Source organism: Botrytis cinerea, chromosome 15 (assembly GCF_000143535.2).
Source record: "Botrytis cinerea B05.10 chromosome 15, complete sequence".
Lineage (NCBI taxonomy): Eukaryota > Fungi > Ascomycota > Leotiomycetes > Helotiales > Sclerotiniaceae > Botrytis > Botrytis cinerea.
In genome coordinates, this window is record NC_037324.1 from 1,672,518 (window position 1) to 1,690,386 (window position 17,869).

A 17,869-nucleotide genomic window follows, 5' to 3' on the forward strand; every position below is an offset into this window, starting at 1 on the left:
GAGAGGGAGAGGGAGAGGGAGAGGAGGGCAATCAATCTATTCTATTGATGCTCATTCCCTCACTCCCTCATTCCCTCATTCCTTCTCTCCTCTCTCCTTTCTCCTTTCTCCTTTCTTCCCAACTACCCGAAAATCATATATATAACTAGGTATATAAATATAAATAAATCCACGAAATAACCCACCACGATCGTAAACAGAATATCCCCTAACACTACCTAGCTATCTCGTACACACACTAATCAAGCTACAGCAAATCCCATCCCCCATCCCATCCAATCCAATCTAGACCCCCTCTCCCTCTCTCACACACTCTCTCCCCCCTCCACCTACACCTCCACCTCTACAACCTCTCGGTGAATCCCAAACAAGACAAGCACAACCATCGGATCGGATCCAAGTACCGCAATCTTAATTCTCGTCGTCGGCTCTTTTCCTCTCTCTCTCTTTACTCTCTTTACTCTCTTTACATAAGCAAGCAAGCGACTGACTGTCCGATTGACCGACAACCTATTCCCATCCCCGACTCACCGAACACACCCACCCATATACAGATGACATGGCACGTAAGAGCGAGCGAGCAAAAAAGTATCCAGCCAGCCGGTCGGATTTAACATCCATTTAACCTAATCATCCATTTATCTTATCCATCCCATCATCATCACAAACCCGAGACCCTCCACACAGTCAATAAAAAAGAATATATATATATATATATACACTCCAAGACGCAACAAATAAACTCCAAAAAAAAAAATTCATACAATAACAAACCTTGAATAACAAAGCCAGCCTTGTTGAATAGAATAGAAGAGAATAGAAGAGAATAGCATAGATAGTCAACTATTTTTTTTATCGGTTTAATTTCACTAATTTTCCCATCACAATCACAATCGCAATCACACTATCCTATCCACAATATAGAATCTAGATTTCAAATTTTCGATTTGTGATAAAAATAAAATATATATACATATAAAATGAAAGTAAAATATATTTAAAAAAAAAAAAAAAAAAGATTGAAAATTACCATATCATAATGAATACACTCGAAATTTCGAGATAACGATAGAAATTATACTAATTAAATGTTAATTTCACATCAAGAAAGAAAGAAAGAAAGATAAAACATGATATGATATAATATTAAATCAAATTCAAGGACTCTTAATAAGAGTTCATTTAATTAATTAATAGGATGTTCATTAACTAATAAAGGAGTTTACTTATAGTATTTTAAAGAATGTATACCTCAAGATGTAAGTGATAAATAATAAAATTTCCCATGTAATATATATATATATATATATCTATCTATAAAACACCAAAGTACAAAACACTAAAGTACAATAAATAAATAGTATTATACTAATAAATCATTCTCCTCATTTCGATAATTTAGCATATAGATTGTAATCCTTTATATAAAGCCCTACCTGTCTACCTACCTACCTACTCATCTATCTATCTATCTATCTATCTATAAAAAAAATATCTATAAAAAAGTATTCACAATCACCTACTCACCCAATCACCTACTCATATATCAATACATAACATCACATCCCCAATTTCACATCCTCAATCACCTCATCACCCTCACAATCCCAAAACCCAAATCCCAAATCTCAATCTCAAACCCCTCATTCAAAAAAATCCAAATTTAATTTAAAAATCTCTTTATTGATTCGACTCAATTCAACTCAACTCGACATACGCCCAAAAGAAAAGGAAGAAAACAAATACTTCGATTTTCCCATAGCAAGAAATTTCAAAATCCCTTCTCTTCCTCCCCTCCTTGCTCTCTATCAAACTTATCTACCTACCTATTCATTTCATAACGCCTTTACTCTACTTTACTCTACTCTACTCTACTCTCATGCGATTCCCCAATATTACTCTCAGTGCCAAAGAAGAATACAATAACATCAAATATCCATTTTCATATAACTTCTCATCTCATCTTATCTGATAATGTTCTTAGAATTTATTCATGAAGAGAAACCACTCCAATCCTCAATCTGTATGCGAATTGCTATCTGGAGAGAAAAGACGCCCGAGTAAAGTTGAAATCATACCATCATACCACTGGTCATTTCCAGAATTCCAGTTCCCTTTTTCCCGTGCCTTTCATCCATCTATCTATCCTGTACACTTCCTACGAAACTTGGATCTTTGATACTTCCACCTCCATCTCCCAACCCTGCAACCGGTCTGTTGTAAGACCATCCAGTAAACTGTTCTTGCATGGTTGATGACAATTGTCCACCTTCTACCAATGAATCGGCTGGTGCTTGAGAGGTAAATTCTACATCAAAGTTGGTAGTGTCAAGAGCATCCGTCTATATTTGATTAGTATATATCATACGTGAACATTGAGAAAGATAAGCAATAAAAAAAATACATACCACGTTAGGCTTGAATGTAGGCTCATACTTTCTTTGAAGTAACTTTCGCCAATCAATGCTGTGGAAGAAAGGATGGGCCTTAATTTCCGATGCACCATTTGCACCCAATCTGAGATCTGGTTTTCTGTTGAGAAGTTTCTGCAAAAGATCCTTTGCAGCAGGTGGAACAATCTCAGGGCCAGGGAAGTTCAATGGATCGCTCAAAATCTTGCGATACATCTCATTGGTATTCTCATCATAGAAAGGAGGTAAACCAGTCAACATCTCATAGAGCAAAACACCAAGGGTCCACCAATCAACCGTCTTAGTGTAACCTTGTCCCATCAGCAATTCTGGTGCCAAGTATTCGGGAGTTCCACAGAAGGTATTGGTGCGATCTTCATCCTTCATATCAAGCTTACACAAGCCAAAATCACAAAGTGCAATGTGACCCGAGTAATCCAAAAGAATGTTCTCCGGCTTCAAGTCACGATAAATAACGTTGAAACCATGTAAACATTCTAAAGCGCAAAGTAGCTCGGCCGTGTAAAATCTTGAACGATTGATGTCGAAGCGAGACTCCTTTTGAAGATGATGGAAAAGTTCACCACCGTTAACAAATGCCAAGACGAAATATAACTTTTCCGGCGATTGGAAAGTAAACTTGAGAGGAACGATGAACGGATTGTTGATTTGAGAAAGGACCGATCTTTCTGCCAATGTGTGTGCGACTTCTGATCGTGAAATAATATGAGCCTTTCGAATGGTCTTGAGGGCGTAAATTCGTTGGGTATCTTTTTTCTTGACTTGCATGACCTTTCCAAAACTTCCTTTTCCAACCACTTTCAACAGGTCGAAATCTTCAATCTTCAATGCTCTTGTTCTATTCTCAACGTATTCAACTCCAATGCGAATCTTTCCAGTGCCATATTGAACGTCTAACCACTCCGGTCCACTTTGTCCCAATGTGCTCTCTCTTCTTTGGAATTCTGCAGCGGCCTTTTCCTTGTCCTTTTTCCCCAGCTTAGGATCTTCGACGTATTTATGCTTTTCTTCGAATCGAGGATTGATGCGCGTAACACCAAGGAAAATATCTTGACTTCGACCGGATCCCGGAGGCGCATTTGGGTTTCGAAGGTATAAATGAACTGCTAATTCAGTAACTCTTGAAACATCAAACTTATACTGAGTATTATCTCCAGCCCATAAGGGGTTTTCAGGGGACCCTGCAACTGAATTGACAAAAACTTGCATCTTATCGAAATCTAACAAGGCATATGGAAGGTATTTGGAGGAAATACGACCATGGTTAGTAGGAACTTGAATTCCACCGCCCGATGTTTGTGGTCTCATATTCGAGTAAGATCCCGCGACTTGGTTTGAAGCCCCCGAACGGACTGAACCTGCCACTCCAAAGCCATTTCCCGCAGATAATGAATTCTGTGTATGGTTGCTGAATACTTGTTTATATTGATCTGGGAGAGAGAATCCATTTCCTTCGTGCAGAGTAACGATGAGAATGCCCGGTCGAGGAGCGGATTGTGGTTGAGTGGCTATGGCTTCCGAGGCAGCTTTCAAGGTCAGCATCCTTTTCGTGAACCCGATTAACGACGTGCGCATGCATACCTATTCCATTATCGTTGATAGATGGTGCCGGACTGGAGGTGCCAGATTTCTCATCTTTGGATGATTCCCGAAGAGTTTGTGAAGATGGGGTTCGAGAGAAGGTAGACGTTAGGGGACCAAGATGCGTCTCTTTGAGCTCTAAATATGGATTGAGATCATTAGTGACAGGTTCATTTCATGTGTGGGCTGTAGACGATTCCGAGTTCAATAGACTCTTGGCCAAAGTGACGTTGCGTTGGTACTCAACCGTAGGATTTAGCTAAAGGAGGTAGATTTGGGTGGTTTCAAGATTGAGGTGTAACGAATTGCAATGAAATAAACTCACTCTTGGTGATATTCCAAGACGACATCTTGGGGATGGGGAACAAAATTGTATCGGTAGGAGAGGGGGACGGGGGAAGAAGGATACGTTGTAGGATTCGAGGTAATGAGTATGGTTGTAATTGATGTTGGGTGGTGGATGGTAGATGGTGGATGGTGGATGGCAGATGGTAGATGGTAGATGGGTATGGTAATGGATGAGGAGCAGAGTAATAAATATCGGGATTTCTTCGAGGGATTGACACAGTAAGTGTTTGTTCAGTGCGTTGCGGTCAGGATTTAGCTTCAAACAAGTCCTCACAGGCGATTGCCCCGCCAAAAGAGATTGCTGATTCCAGGCAATACGCGTGAATTGATACGAGGCGAGGGAGCGAGGGAGCGAGGGAGGGAGTGATATGGAACGAGTGAAACGTTGACAGAATCTCGTCGTGGCGATGTGGTTGTGGTTGTGGTTGTGGTTGTGGTTGTGTTGTAGCACGAGTGGCAGAGCCAATATCAATCAATATGGAAGAATAGAGTACGGCTTCTTCTACTTTTCTCTTTTTGCTTTGGGATCGGTGTATGTGCCACTACTCGCACTCTTCGCAATGAGAGGCTGCAACGATATCTAAATTAAACAGACGTCCCTCAGACTCTCTCTCTCTCTCTCGCTCCCTCTCTCCCTCCCTCTCTCCCTCTCAACACTATGCCTTATCACCTGCTTACAACCTGCGAGGGCAGTGGGCAGTGTTTGTAAGGGGGCGACTTCCAATGTAACATTGCTCCTCTCGACCACAGCCCATCCGTCTCCTTAGTCACGTGCACGCACCATCGACTTGTCTCCTGCACCTTCCACGGCAACGCGGGCGGGGCGGCCATGCACCTCAACTCCGAACATTCGTGATAACGAGATCCGATAAGGACGCTCGTCTTGCGGTTGATGGGCCAAGTTGCACGTATGTACTCCGTCCGTATCGACTCGTATCTCCCCAGCTCGTGCGTACCAAAAGTATCAATATCAATGCGGCAGCAAATCCTGCATGGTAAAAGCATCCTCCATCGCATATCGCGCACAGGATTCTTCACATTCTTCTCGTGCATACGTAAGCAATGGAAACGAAATCAGCCTCGATACATCCACGAGGGAATCCTCCATAGTGATCTTCAGCATAACAAAATATCAGCCTCCCTGGCTTGGTGTGGCTGGTGGCTCTAGTCGAGGTTAGACCACCTCACCACCACGGTTCCTCGACCGTAGCCTTGTTGAGCCACACCTGTCATGTACCCACTCTTGGAACCTCATCGCATTGATCGAACTACCACTCACCAAATCATCAACACCGTAACAACTTTAATACTTTTGATTTATTTGGGGAACAATTCCATCAGAGAAACTATCCGCTCCTTCAATTACAACACACTTTAATCTAAAAACAAACCGCAGCCGCGTCATCTCTATCTGTTGGTCAATCGTGGCGCAAAGTAAATATTCACAACCACCTTGACAATGGGGATCATTCGCAAGAAGACGGCAATGAGAGGGGGTGAAGGCGGTGTTAAATATGTCTGTGATATGTGTTCCGCAGACGTCACAAATACCGTACGTACTCTCCATCAATCTCCGGTCTATCGTCCCGCGTAGCTGTCCAAAGAGCTAACTCTCTTCCCAATCATAGGTCCGGATTAGATGCGCCCATTCTGCTTGCAATGAATACGACCTCTGTGTACAATGTTTTGCCGACGGCAAATCCTCCTCGCAGCATCAACCTGCTACTCACCCATTTAGAGTTATCGAACAAAACTCGGTACCAATCTACGAACCGGATTGGGGAGCAGATGAAGAACTACTATTACTGGAAGGGTGTGAGATATACGGATTGGGTTCTTGGGCAGATATCGCAGATCACATTGGAGGATTCCGAACTAAAGAAGAGGTCCGAGATCATTACAAGAAGGTCTACTTGGATAGTCCAAAATTCCCATTACCAAAACGCGCTAGTCCACACGATACCGAGTTGATGGATGCATTACCTCGAGACGAATTCCAAGCGCGAAAGAAGGCGCGAATAGAGAAGAGAAAAGAGGCAGCTAAAAATCAACCTCCACCGCAACCGAAAAAGAAGCCTACAGCAAGTGTTCCATCATGTCATGATATTCAAGGTTATATGCCTGGTCGTCTGGAGTTCGAGACCGAATATGCAAATGAAGCAGAAGAGGCCGTTCAGTTAATGTCATTTGAACCTGGTGATGGAGTTAATCCCACTACAGGAAAGGTGGAACCGGAATTCGAGCTCAAAATGACCGTAATGAACATATACAATCAGCGATTAACACAGCGAGCCGATCGTAAAAAGGTCATATTTGAACATAACCTTCTGGAATATCGCAAAGCAGTTGCTCTTGACAAAAAACGTACAAAGGAAGAAAGGGATCTCCTTACGCGTACAAAACCTTTTGCAAGAATGATGAATCATGATGATTATGAAGAATTCTCAAAAGGGCTCATTGATGAGTTAAACTTGCGATTAGCAGTTCAGCAATTGCAAGAGTGGAGACAAATGAAGATTGGAGACCTTAAAAGCGGAGAGAAATACGAACAAGATAAGCAACAGAGAATTCACAAGGCACAGCCTATGGGTAGTATGGATCGTGAAAGATACGCCACAAGTACAAAGAACAAACCTCCTCCTGTTGTCGAAACACCAAGTGGTGCAGCTGCATTGGTTGCTCCTGAGTTACCGGATTCTATCTTCAAATCTGAGCCAAACGATGACAAAGAAAACTTAATGAATGGTAATGGTTCTCTCACAAATGGAATTAAGCAGCAATCCCCTATCATCAAACGTGAACCAATACAAGTTCAACCTCTCTCAACAATCACCCCATTACCACTCAACCCATCATCTACTCCCGATTACCATCTTTTGACACCTGGGGAAATTGATCTTTGTGAAAAGACTCGATTGAATCCAAAACCATATCTGGTGATCAAAGAAGCGGTTCTAAAAGAGGCATTGAAGGGTGATGGAAAATTGAAGAGGAAAATGGTCAAGGAGATTGCGAGAGTGGAAGGAGCAAAGGGCGGGAAGATTTTTGATTTCTTCTTGCATGTTGGTTGGGTCGGGAAAGCGTAGGGGATTTTCTTAATTATTATTGAATGATGAAGGAGTTAGTGCGGTCATTACGAATAATTTATTGGGGTGGGAAAGGGAGCAAACTTCCATGGGTGGTGTTAAGGATGGGAATGGACATGTGTCTTTCAGCGTATATGGAGGGTACTGATACTAAGAGAGTTTTCTTGCTGTATTTCCTCACATTCGGTTAGGTGTTGGGGGGAATACACAGAAACCCCTTTTGAGGAAAGATATTGTCTTTTGCAAATATCACATTTCATGATGCATAGCATAGCTAGGTTTTGATTGGAGTTTGGAGGGAATGAATTTCATGGTACGGCGCAATTGGATTGGATTGGAGTTTTGCTTGTGGTCTTGGTAGTTGATGTCAATCGAATTGGTATGAGGATGAATATGGGATGCTTAATAACTAGGGCACGCGTGAATTTCACCGGCGTCATGATATTCTGAGCAGGATGTATTCGTCAGCGCTACTTTTTGGCTTTCCTATATTAGACAGCGGGGTTAGAAGAGAAACAGCGATGCTGTAATATAGAAGTGGGTGGGAAGAGTGGGGATGAGGGTTGAGGGTTGAGATGGGATTCGAGGGTTGTAGATATATGTATTGTGTAGAATATATACATTTGCTATGAGATGAGGAGTAGAAGATGTGATTAGTGTGATGGTAGTGTGATGGTGATGGTGATGGTGATTTGATAGTGAAAGTAACTGAAGGTAATAAAATGAAGTATGGAATAGGGGTAGGAATAGGGGGTGAATGATGTATTGCTATATTTGGGATGTGATGTATATATAGAGTATATTATTTATAAGTTTAGCGAAGATAGAGAGGTGTTTGATAGAGAGGTGTTTGATAGAGAGGCGTTTGATATTTATATATGGGTAGTGAGGGATGAAGTGGATGTAGGAATGGGAATGCGAATGAAAGGAGAGGGGAGGGGGAAGGGGGAAAGGGGGATGTGTGTATGTATATATATATCTATTTATCTATCTATCTATTAATGTATTGAGCTATTTATTACACACACTATTTGTTAATTGTTTGTAAATTGTAGAATGGAAGTTTGTTATTTTATATTATGGTCTAATGGGATGGGATGGGATGGGATTTGATGAGATATATTGGGATGTGATGGTATTGAATGGCATGGGATGGGATAAGATGGGGTAAAATAGGATGGTAATATAAATTTGTATGAAAGTTATAGGAAAGGGGATGGAAGAGGATGGAGGGTGTAGAAAAAAAAAGAACGGGAAAGGAGAAGAGGAAAGGGGAAGGGAGAAGAAGGGAAAAAGGGATAGGAAAGGGAAGAGGGAAGGGGAAGGGGTAAGAAAATAGGTATGATAAATGAGAAGAATTAGAAGAAAAGAAAAGAAATCAGCACATAAGCAAATTAAAAAAAAAAGAACAAACAGAAGAATTAAGATATCTTGATTTCTTCATTTCGAGCTATCTACACAGTTACACAGTTACATATTCACAGGTATATATACATATACACATTACATGTCCAGATTCACCCTCCAAGAAAAAAAAATTCGACATGAACCAAAAATCATCACCGCACCAAATACTACATGCACCACTCAACAATAATAACACTTCAGCTCTTTTATTATTCTCGCCTCGGAAGCGAAGTTGAAGAAACCTCGTCTTCATCAAGTCTTTATTTAGGAAAAAGTTTTCGATCAGGGTGAGGGCGTCCCTCTTTTTCTATTCTACACTTTGTCAAAAAGGAGTAGATGGCGGGAATGTAATGAAAAATGAAAAATGAGAAATGAAATAAGAGGTGTATGATTTTTTTTTTTTTTTTTTTTTTGGTTTGGTATTGAGAGTAATAATGATGATAGATAGCTAGGTAGCTACCTAGTGTTTAGAATGAGGAATTATGTATATATGGCTTATTAGTTCTGGAGATATTTTTCTGTTTTTTGTTTTATATCATATGATAAGTTATTGATTTCTATAATATGAAAATGTAACATACATTCTAGGTTCGGTCTACTCGTAGATTACATAATATATTCTATAGTTTTTTGAGATATTTTCAAATGTATCTTTGATACGCGTGTATTAACATCTCGAGAAAATCTCACAATTATTATTCTACATGACTAAATGTTAATTACGAGGAATAATACTAATTGTGCTATTTCTTATAGTGTTGGAGTATAATAACAATGAGATTGAAGTGGGAATTGATGAATGGGTTTAAGCGATGGGATGAGAATGAAATGTTAGTAAGATATATTATATAACGACGAAACTTTATTTAGCAAGCTTTGAATTGTGAATAAGATCATTCAGATGATCTGGATGAATGTCTTTTGTATTAAGAGAGACTTTTGAATGGAGTTGTGTGTTTGATGTTGGTAATTGGAGAAAAGGGATGCAATGGTGTTGTGGTAATGTTCTGGAGCACGCGAGAAAATTGTTGTGCTGTGGCTTTTGCGGATGGGTTTGTGTGCTTTACGAGGTATATTAAGTTATATTATATAGGTATATAACTTATTTGTTGTATTAGTATTATGTATTAAGGTTCGTTCGTGCTCGGAATGAGGGACGTCTTGTTTTCTCTTTTGGAATAATGACAGGAGATGATGAATAGGTATTAGAATATAAATGTAGAAGAGAGGAAGAGCAGTATAAATGAATGAAAGAGGAGAAAGAAAAGGAAAAAGAAAGTGTAGATTTGAAGTAACGTTTGTAATGTATGTCTTGTTGTACAGGTAGATAGGGTATTAGAGGTGTGAAGGTATTAGACATATCAGAGATTTCAGAGATGATGGAGATACTGGAGAAATATAAGACGTTAACAGTCGACTCTTCAAGTGACAAATTTTAGGAAATAACCAGCCGAACGAAGAGCTGACTAATAGAGGCAGTCGAAGTGAAATAAAGATGTGTTTTGGAGCCTTCGAGAATTTATTATGCCGAGGTTCTTGCGGAAGATTTTGTATGTTTTCAAGGACTTACTAAATCAGATAATATGTTTGTATAGTCTATGTATCACACTAGTGTTAACTCATACAATGACTTAAAGATCTTTGATGCTAGGGGAGGGAGGATTGTTTCTCTCTCTCTTTCTCTAATGAATGAAAGAAGACGATGAAAGGAGACGGAGTGATCTAGACCCCTTAGATAGATTCCAAACTAAAATGTGCAACGCACAATAAATCTTTACCTGGTGTGGAAGAGGGTTGAATAGATTGAGAAGATACTCGACGGCGGCTCAGATCCGGAAACAGACATCTTTTGTGTTGAAGTATTATTTGTCCAGATATTTATGCATCAGGGCCTGTGAGTAAGTCATTGAATCGCATTGTTGTATTTGTATGCTATGAGGAGTGTGTTCTGTATACAAGATCATTTTGAAACTTGTATGATGCTATATATCGTATTAGTATTATGTGTTAGAGTCCTTTGATTCTGAGAGGGTGGAGGACGTCATGTTTCCTTTTCCCGTAGTAAATGAAAGGAATTGATGAATACACAGCCAAACATAGATGCAAAAGAGAAGAGGGAGAGAAGGAGAAGGAACAGGAGAAAGTGGAAAAGAAATGGCAGATTCTCAAACAACGTATGCAACGCACACTGCTATCTATAGGCAGTTGATGAGAAGGACGAGAAGCCGAAAAGAGTTGAGAGGAATGAAAAATGATAAAAATGTGAAAGCCTGGAAGGACAGCATCGTGCCGAGGTTTCTGCGGAAAGTACACCGTAAGAGTGTTATACTAGATCGTTCAATTGGGTTAGTCCTGCCATATGTTCTGTTACCTCTCATATGATCATATAATCCTGGAGCTCTTTAATATTAAGGGAATGAAAAGAATTCGCTTCCTTCCCCTAATAGATAAAAGGGGAAAATTAGAGGGATGAGAAATAAGAGGAAAAACAGTGGTTAAGATTCTCCAATTGGGCATAGCAGGTTCTAAACCAATATTTGGAGTAGCACACACTCTAGGATAAGAAGAGTGAGAAGGGTGAGAAGGGCAGAAGGGTTAGAACTGTGAGAACTGTGAGAACTGTAAAACAGGTGAGGGGGATGACCGCAATCTAGATGTGGAGGGTCTTGGGTCTGACAAATCAAAGAGACCCTCAACTTTGAGATTAGGATAGGAGTATATTCAAATCAGTATTCGTATACACAGTATTCAACGAGATTGTTAAGTGAGTAAATGCAAATGGCTCATGCAAGCCAGCATCTTCGAGTCAGACAGCTTCACCACGTATGTTTCACGGCTAGGTGTCGCACATGTCGCCCTATTAATCATCGAAAACATTTCAAGGGCCTAGATACCATTGCCCGATACATACCTCCTCAATTGAAACACTTTGTCGCATACTATCGCAAGTGTACGGAGACTTTATCGTGGCGACTATCGTATTGAGACTACGCTATGGTGTCAAGTGAAGATATATTACTTAGTGACTAATGTTAGCAAGCGTGCATAAAGGACAGTGAGTCGCCTCGGCAGATATCAAAACGCGTACCTCGTAGTGCTCATTCCTACTGCACCTTATCTTCAATTATCGACTCAGACCAAGACCCAGGGCTGGTGTCGATGTCAGTGTCAGTGTCAGTATCAGTGTTAATGTCAGTACCAGTGCATCTGATCCCGAACTATCGAATGTTGAGACACGAACATGTATGTAACCCTACCTTTTCTATGCATTCATACATTCAACAGCTTATTGTCATTCGAATATATATCCTTGGATCGAGATCAGAAACCAAGTGTTGAGCAGCTACCAGCTAGAATTCAGATGGCGTTTGTGGCAGTTCTACATCCTTGAATTGATCTGTCATCGTTTACTCCACCCAAATAGCACTGAGAGCCAATTAGACAACAGATGCACGGGAAGAAGATCTAAAATCAAGAAATATTGTGGTGTGAATTCTTTTTCGCCTCTTCAAGTTCACTCACTCGGTACTCAGTTTGTAGCCTTAAGATCCAGAGCGTATATGTCTAGCGTATTTTCTCCGGAGCAGCATTGGAAGAAGAACTTGTGGACTAGAACAAAGAAAGAACTCCGAAGTTGATGATAAGATAGTTGATATTAAATGCTTTACTATAGCTCATCATCGGTGCTTCGACGAGCATTTTATATTGTGTCGTATGTCGAACCGTATGTCGACTGGTTGATCATTGTTGCCGGCTATCGGACACACACGTGCCATATCATCTCTACACCTTTCCCTTCATTCAACCAAGCACACGTTAATAAGGTACCACCTAGATACCCAGCAGATACACCATCATCAATATCAACTCCTCCTCCTCCTCTCCCTCCACTTGCCCCTTCGCCCATATAATTCCTTCCGCCATCGTGGATTTGTATCAACTATTGCCGGTTCGGTGAAAGGCGTACTATGCCCTGATGAACTGGCACCTGTATCATCAAAAGATATCGATTCACAATATCAGATTTATCGTCAAATTCATTCATTTTCACCGAGGAAAATGGGGTTTTTTATTCGCCACCTCCAATTCAAAATCACCTCCTAAGCCTCGAAACCTATCAAATTGGACTTTCCATGCGGCCATTCTTCCAAGACATTCATCTAGTCATATGTAGATCATGCCAAAAAAAAATCTTCCTCAGTCTAAACCTGGAGCACTGGTAGACTCGTTCCGGCTAATCTACACCTCAAATATTCCATTGTTTCTCATATCAGATCCTTCAGACTCCTTGAGATTCGAGCCGGCAAATGCGCCACGATTATTTTGACGATCGATATCTAGCTATGACCGTAAAGAGGGTACAGCAAGCCATATATTTCATCCTGGCTAGTCGTCCCAGACAATGCGCATTTCGATATTGCGACGAACGATGAAAGATGGTCGTGTAAATAGATGGCGATTTGTTGGAAATTCCTAGACAGAAATCACCAGCATGTTTAATTTTGTGATGGATATCACCTTCATATTGGCTTCTATCCCAGGTGTATCAATCAAAATTGATCGACGGCGTTGATATCAGTTGAAAAATTATCTCGGAGGACGTCTCCAACAGCGCATCCTACATTTCAAACTACAATTTGCGAAAACCGTCCTCTCCACGGAGATGTAAAAATGAATACAAGCTTTTCCCTTTGCCCCAGCTGAATCTGTCAATTTGTGTTGTGGTTTTGCAGATTGAGAATTCGCATCAGGTTATGTGCACCTGTTTCTTCGGCTGAAGTTTGGCGTAAGAGTGGTGGTCTGTGGAAGTTCTTGGGATATCCAGCAGCGGCATGCATCATCCATCTGGATCTAAAGCTAGGATCAATCCTTTTTCGGATCGCTTCAACTGGCTGAACATAATTGGTGCTTCCAAATGCGTTGATGGCGTCATCTAAAGGAAACTTCGAAGTTCGAGGACTGTGACGGAAGAGATCTTCAAGTTCGTTTGGCAATGGGATCAAAAATCTCTTTGTATTTTCTTGAAGCATTCCCATGAAGACGCTAGCAACAGGAAAGCTACTATTGGACTGTTTCAAAGTGCCAGTGGCTTGTTTTATGTATGCTAAGGCATTTTTCCCAGAGTCTTTATCGGTTTCTGGAGACGATTGAATCAGGACCTCGGTCAGATACAGCATGGCGAACATTTGGGAGACTGGCTGGTAACGAGACGTATAGTGAAAGTGATATCGTTCGACAAGAAGCTTGAGTCCTTCCTTTGCATGCTGCCTAACCAGCGCATCAAGCTGAGGTTCCTTGAAATCTAGCAGTGGGCTTAAGAGATAGACTGCCGTGGTGGCATATAATATACTGAGAAATCAGTTGATGGTCTGCGGCGGGACTATGAAGATACAACAAAAGACTGAGCTTACTGCAGTGAATATATATGCGGTAACCTTTGAACTTCTTCTTCGCACATGATAGCGATACTTATTGGTAGATCTTCATGCCAAGTTAACAATCTGCGATAAATGGCCCACAGATCTTCAGCAGATATTAGAGGCCCAGTTGCGTTAGACAGAAGTATCGTAGTTTGGTGGATGATATCAACGAGCTCCATTTTTTTTCGATTTGTGGTTGCCGTCAGACAGTGGAATGGCGTTCCATTCATGAAGTCTGTAGGAAATCGATAGGGCGCCCACCCGGATTTGTCCACTTCAGCCTCCCATAAACTTATTTCATCGAACAATTGAGTTGGCTGCAGGTCTGGAATATAAGCTGGCGCCATCGTGAAGGTCATCTGGGCCCACTCGCTGAGGATGTCAGTTGCACCTTTGGTAAACTTGCATTGAGTAGGAGAATTGGTACTCACACGTTCAGGCTATTTATACCTTTGACCGTTTCCCTCCAGATTTGCCGATAATCGGCGCTGTCACTATTGCTTGGTCTGAGGCTCTCCATAGATCTACTTGCTATGTTCAAGTATACTGAACCACTAAACCCTTGTCCTTGTGCGCAGCGTACCAAGAACATGACCGCAAATGCTTGGATGTTCGTTAGGCTACTGTCTTGCGGGTCGATTCTGTTCCTAACAAAATCAGAGAATTGGGTGCCCATTCGTTTGTAGTCAATGATATCTTCGTCAGTAGCAGTGTGAAGATAGCATGCCATGGCACAGATGGCATTGAACAGATTGTGCGAGCAAAACTCGTCCGATTCTTGTTTCATACTATCCACGAAGTGACCTTCATTGAACAAAGGGTAGAAGGGATGGACCCATGTGAAATACAGGGAGATAAGATGTTCGATAACTTCGTCATCGCCTGTTACTGTTGTCCAAACAAACTCACTAGGCAGGTCACCGTCGAGTTCGTTGTTGGAGCCTGCATATATAGATAGCTGTGACTCACCATTGCTCTCTATGGATTCCAACCAATTAGCTATATCTGTGATTGAGTCTCTATTCTTAATACGCTCGAGGATATCATGCTCATTATCGGTGCCATTCGCGAGCCATGTGAAGATTCTTTCTGCTTTATTTCTGATATCATGGCTCTCTTTGAGATTCCTCACCAGCATCGTCTTCGCGTTCTTAGTGTGTGGCTCGTAGGCGCATTCTTCTTGGTATAAACTCCTTTTGCTAGTACAACGAGTGCAAGGTTGATTACCATCACACTGGGTAAACTTTAGTTACCAGGTGTTCTTGCTGGGCTTTTTACTTTCACGGCTAAAGTCGGAGAATATTAGAATCACTTACCTTGGCTCTAGCTTTCTTACAGTTGACACAAGCGTTTTGGGTGATTGATGCTGGAACTCTCCTCTTCTTTGCGATGGGACCTGCGCTCTCTGATCTCTTATCGAGGGTTGCAGGGGTTGCATTACTATTGGAGCCTGTTGTTTCTGGTGTACTGTTTTTATTCTTGGAAGAATCGCTTGAAGTGCTATTTTTCATGGTAGTATCCATATCGCCGGGAAGAATAGTGCGAAAGTTTGAACCCAACATTGCGGAGTCGACTAGATGGGGATTCAAGATGTGAATATGGTCGTGTCTTAGACTTAATGTATATGTATATATATGCGAGGTATCAGATTACTGCGGCAATAAGTAGAATTGTCGTTGGAAAGGTAATAGATGGAGAACAGCTCCGGGTCAAGTAGAAAACTGGCGATGAATCGAGAAGTAAACAAGGCTGGATGATGTCTAGAATAGGTCGCACCATGTACAAACCCGTTTCTAGATGACATTGGTCAGTAACCCCGGGAATCTATTGCATGTGGCCCCAAAACAAGAAATATCAGGTTGCAGACAAGAGGCGTGGGGCAAAAAGGCGTTATCTTCATCTCGAATCGTCTGTCACATCGATGGAAAGTACAGGAAGGATAGCGGGGATGACGAGGATGTCGAGTGTACTGAGAGTGACGAGGATGGCTGCATTGGTTTGCTGGTCTGAGAAAAGCCCGTATGAAAGACTAGGGATTCATCTCAACCATTCAAATAGGATTCCAAACTTTCGCCGGTACTTGTATGTTGTGGTATGAATGCTTTTTGGGCAATGTTTCGGTTAGAGTCTAGAGCGCGTCGTTTGCTCGCAGCCTGTGGAATTCTCAAGAATACTTACTGTGCTTATAACTAATGTTATATGTAGATTGCCAGTATTTTCTTAATACTGGTGACTACTTGGAGGTTGATATGAACAGCTAGAGGAGGTACATTTACCACTAATGGCGCTTAAGCAAAGGCTAAACGCCGCAAGATTGAAAGCTAATAATTGTCTTCTAGCTTGCTCTGGAGACGATTGTCGATTAGATGAGCGGTAGATACTGTGCGATTGGTTCCATATAATTTCAATTGTGTATAGCGAGTCTGATAATACTTAACGGAATATCCAGAGACGCTGATCTGAATCTAGGAGCTTCGATACGGTGCGCAGGGTGGACTATGTCAAAAGTCGTTATTTTAAGATATCTCCAGTTTTCTGGGGGCGCGTTTGAGTAAACATTTCAATACAACCTCAGCATTATCACGATCGTATCGTCCAGGAAGAAGACGGTATATGTCACCGAAAAAAACACATTTATCGATCTTGTTCAGAGCGACATTATTATATGATGTTATTGGAAGTACATTGAGTGATGTTGCGGCAGGCAAACAATGAGCTTCGGGGCTGAATCCGCTTCCGTTGTTGGATCATCGAGCGACTAATCTAAACATATAGATGCTTTATTCGTCCTCGGACTGCGTCTATGGACGGCGAATGTGTATACTGACACAAAAAGGGAAACTTAAGCGCTCCGAAATTAGTACTCTTCATGCAAGCCGTTCCGTTTTACTAAAATGATCAACATCATAGTATTTGAGGCTGCAGCTACCCCTATATCAGTATCCTCGAGCTTACGAATAGTATAGGAATAGCACAGGAAACAGCTTATTGGCTCACGTGCGCATTCCTTAAGATCAATGTTTTGGAGCTCTAGAATATATCGAGGAGTACTCTGCTTCACAGTTTTGGCAGTTGGTGCCTGAATCTTCAAATTAGTCTACTGGCGAGCCTGAACCATAGCATTCCTCTTGTACATTTCTTAAGTCCCAAGAGCTGGTCCTTTCGCGATTCTGTAGCTTGTCACGATGTCACAAAGCTTCATGGGGCCCTATAACTACACACTATCATTAAGACATCTATTAAGTCTTCTAGATAAGATAGGGGCACATGCCAACTAAACCCTGAATTTCAAGTTGCTGTATAGATTAGATCGTAATACTTTAGAGCAGCATGTAAATAGCCTGCCGCATTTATAGAACTTCGTATATCCGAGAAAAAGTTCCGTAGAATGGGGAATTTTGGGTTAATCCTAGGTCAGGGGTGTATGTATGTGCACTCTACTTGCTACTGGGGGAAGCAACACACGTACATACACACATACATGGTATCTGTTTATCAAAGTCAACTAATGTTAACAAGTATAGATTAGTAGTGTTACTTGTAACGCGACCGCGGATCAGATATCATGCCTTCAATCGCAGCGTATTTCTGGCTA

At 41.3% G+C, this 17,869-nt stretch overlaps 3 protein-coding genes across 11 annotated transcripts; 1 reads left to right on the plus strand and 2 right to left on the minus strand.

The window, feature by feature from the left end:
- Positions 1-1,397: 1,397 nt before the first annotated feature.
- Positions 1,398-5,495, minus strand: BCIN_15g04980 (hypothetical protein). 2 transcript variants are annotated; one of them, XM_024697671.1, is made up of 5 exons: positions 4,339-5,495; positions 4,014-4,151; positions 2,409-3,958; positions 2,079-2,342; positions 1,398-1,968 (listed from the first exon to the last, which is right to left on the minus strand). In XM_024697671.1, exons 1-4 carry the CDS (start codon positions 4,361-4,363, stop codon positions 2,139-2,141), a joined length of 1,917 nt encoding a protein of 638 aa, XP_024553486.1. In that variant the 5' UTR covers positions 4,364-5,495; the 3' UTR covers positions 1,398-1,968; positions 2,079-2,138. The 2 variants fall into 2 exon arrangements, with proteins under 2 accessions (XP_024553486.1, XP_024553487.1); XM_024697670.1 differs by having other exon boundaries at positions 1,398-2,342.
- A 60-nt stretch (positions 5,496-5,555) lies between these two features.
- Positions 5,556-8,470, plus strand: Bcada2. Its single transcript, XM_001546156.2, has 2 exons — positions 5,556-5,913; positions 5,990-8,470. Exons 1-2 carry the CDS (start codon positions 5,821-5,823, stop codon positions 7,445-7,447), a joined length of 1,551 nt encoding a protein of 516 aa, XP_001546206.1. The 5' UTR covers positions 5,556-5,820; the 3' UTR covers positions 7,448-8,470.
- A 3,855-nt stretch (positions 8,471-12,325) lies between these two features.
- Positions 12,326-16,349, minus strand: BCIN_15g05000 (hypothetical protein). 8 transcript variants are annotated; one of them, XM_024697672.1, is made up of 4 exons: positions 15,591-16,349; positions 14,706-15,508; positions 14,266-14,646; positions 12,326-14,203 (listed from the first exon to the last, which is right to left on the minus strand). In XM_024697672.1, exons 1-4 carry the CDS (start codon positions 15,834-15,836, stop codon positions 13,564-13,566), a joined length of 2,070 nt encoding a protein of 689 aa, XP_024553491.1. In that variant the 5' UTR covers positions 15,837-16,349; the 3' UTR covers positions 12,326-13,563. The 8 variants fall into 8 exon arrangements, with proteins under 8 accessions (XP_024553491.1, XP_024553489.1, XP_024553495.1 ...); XM_024697673.1 differs by having other exon boundaries at positions 12,326-14,646; XM_024697674.1 differs by having other exon boundaries at positions 14,266-15,508.
- Positions 16,350-17,869: the final 1,520 nt, after the last annotated feature.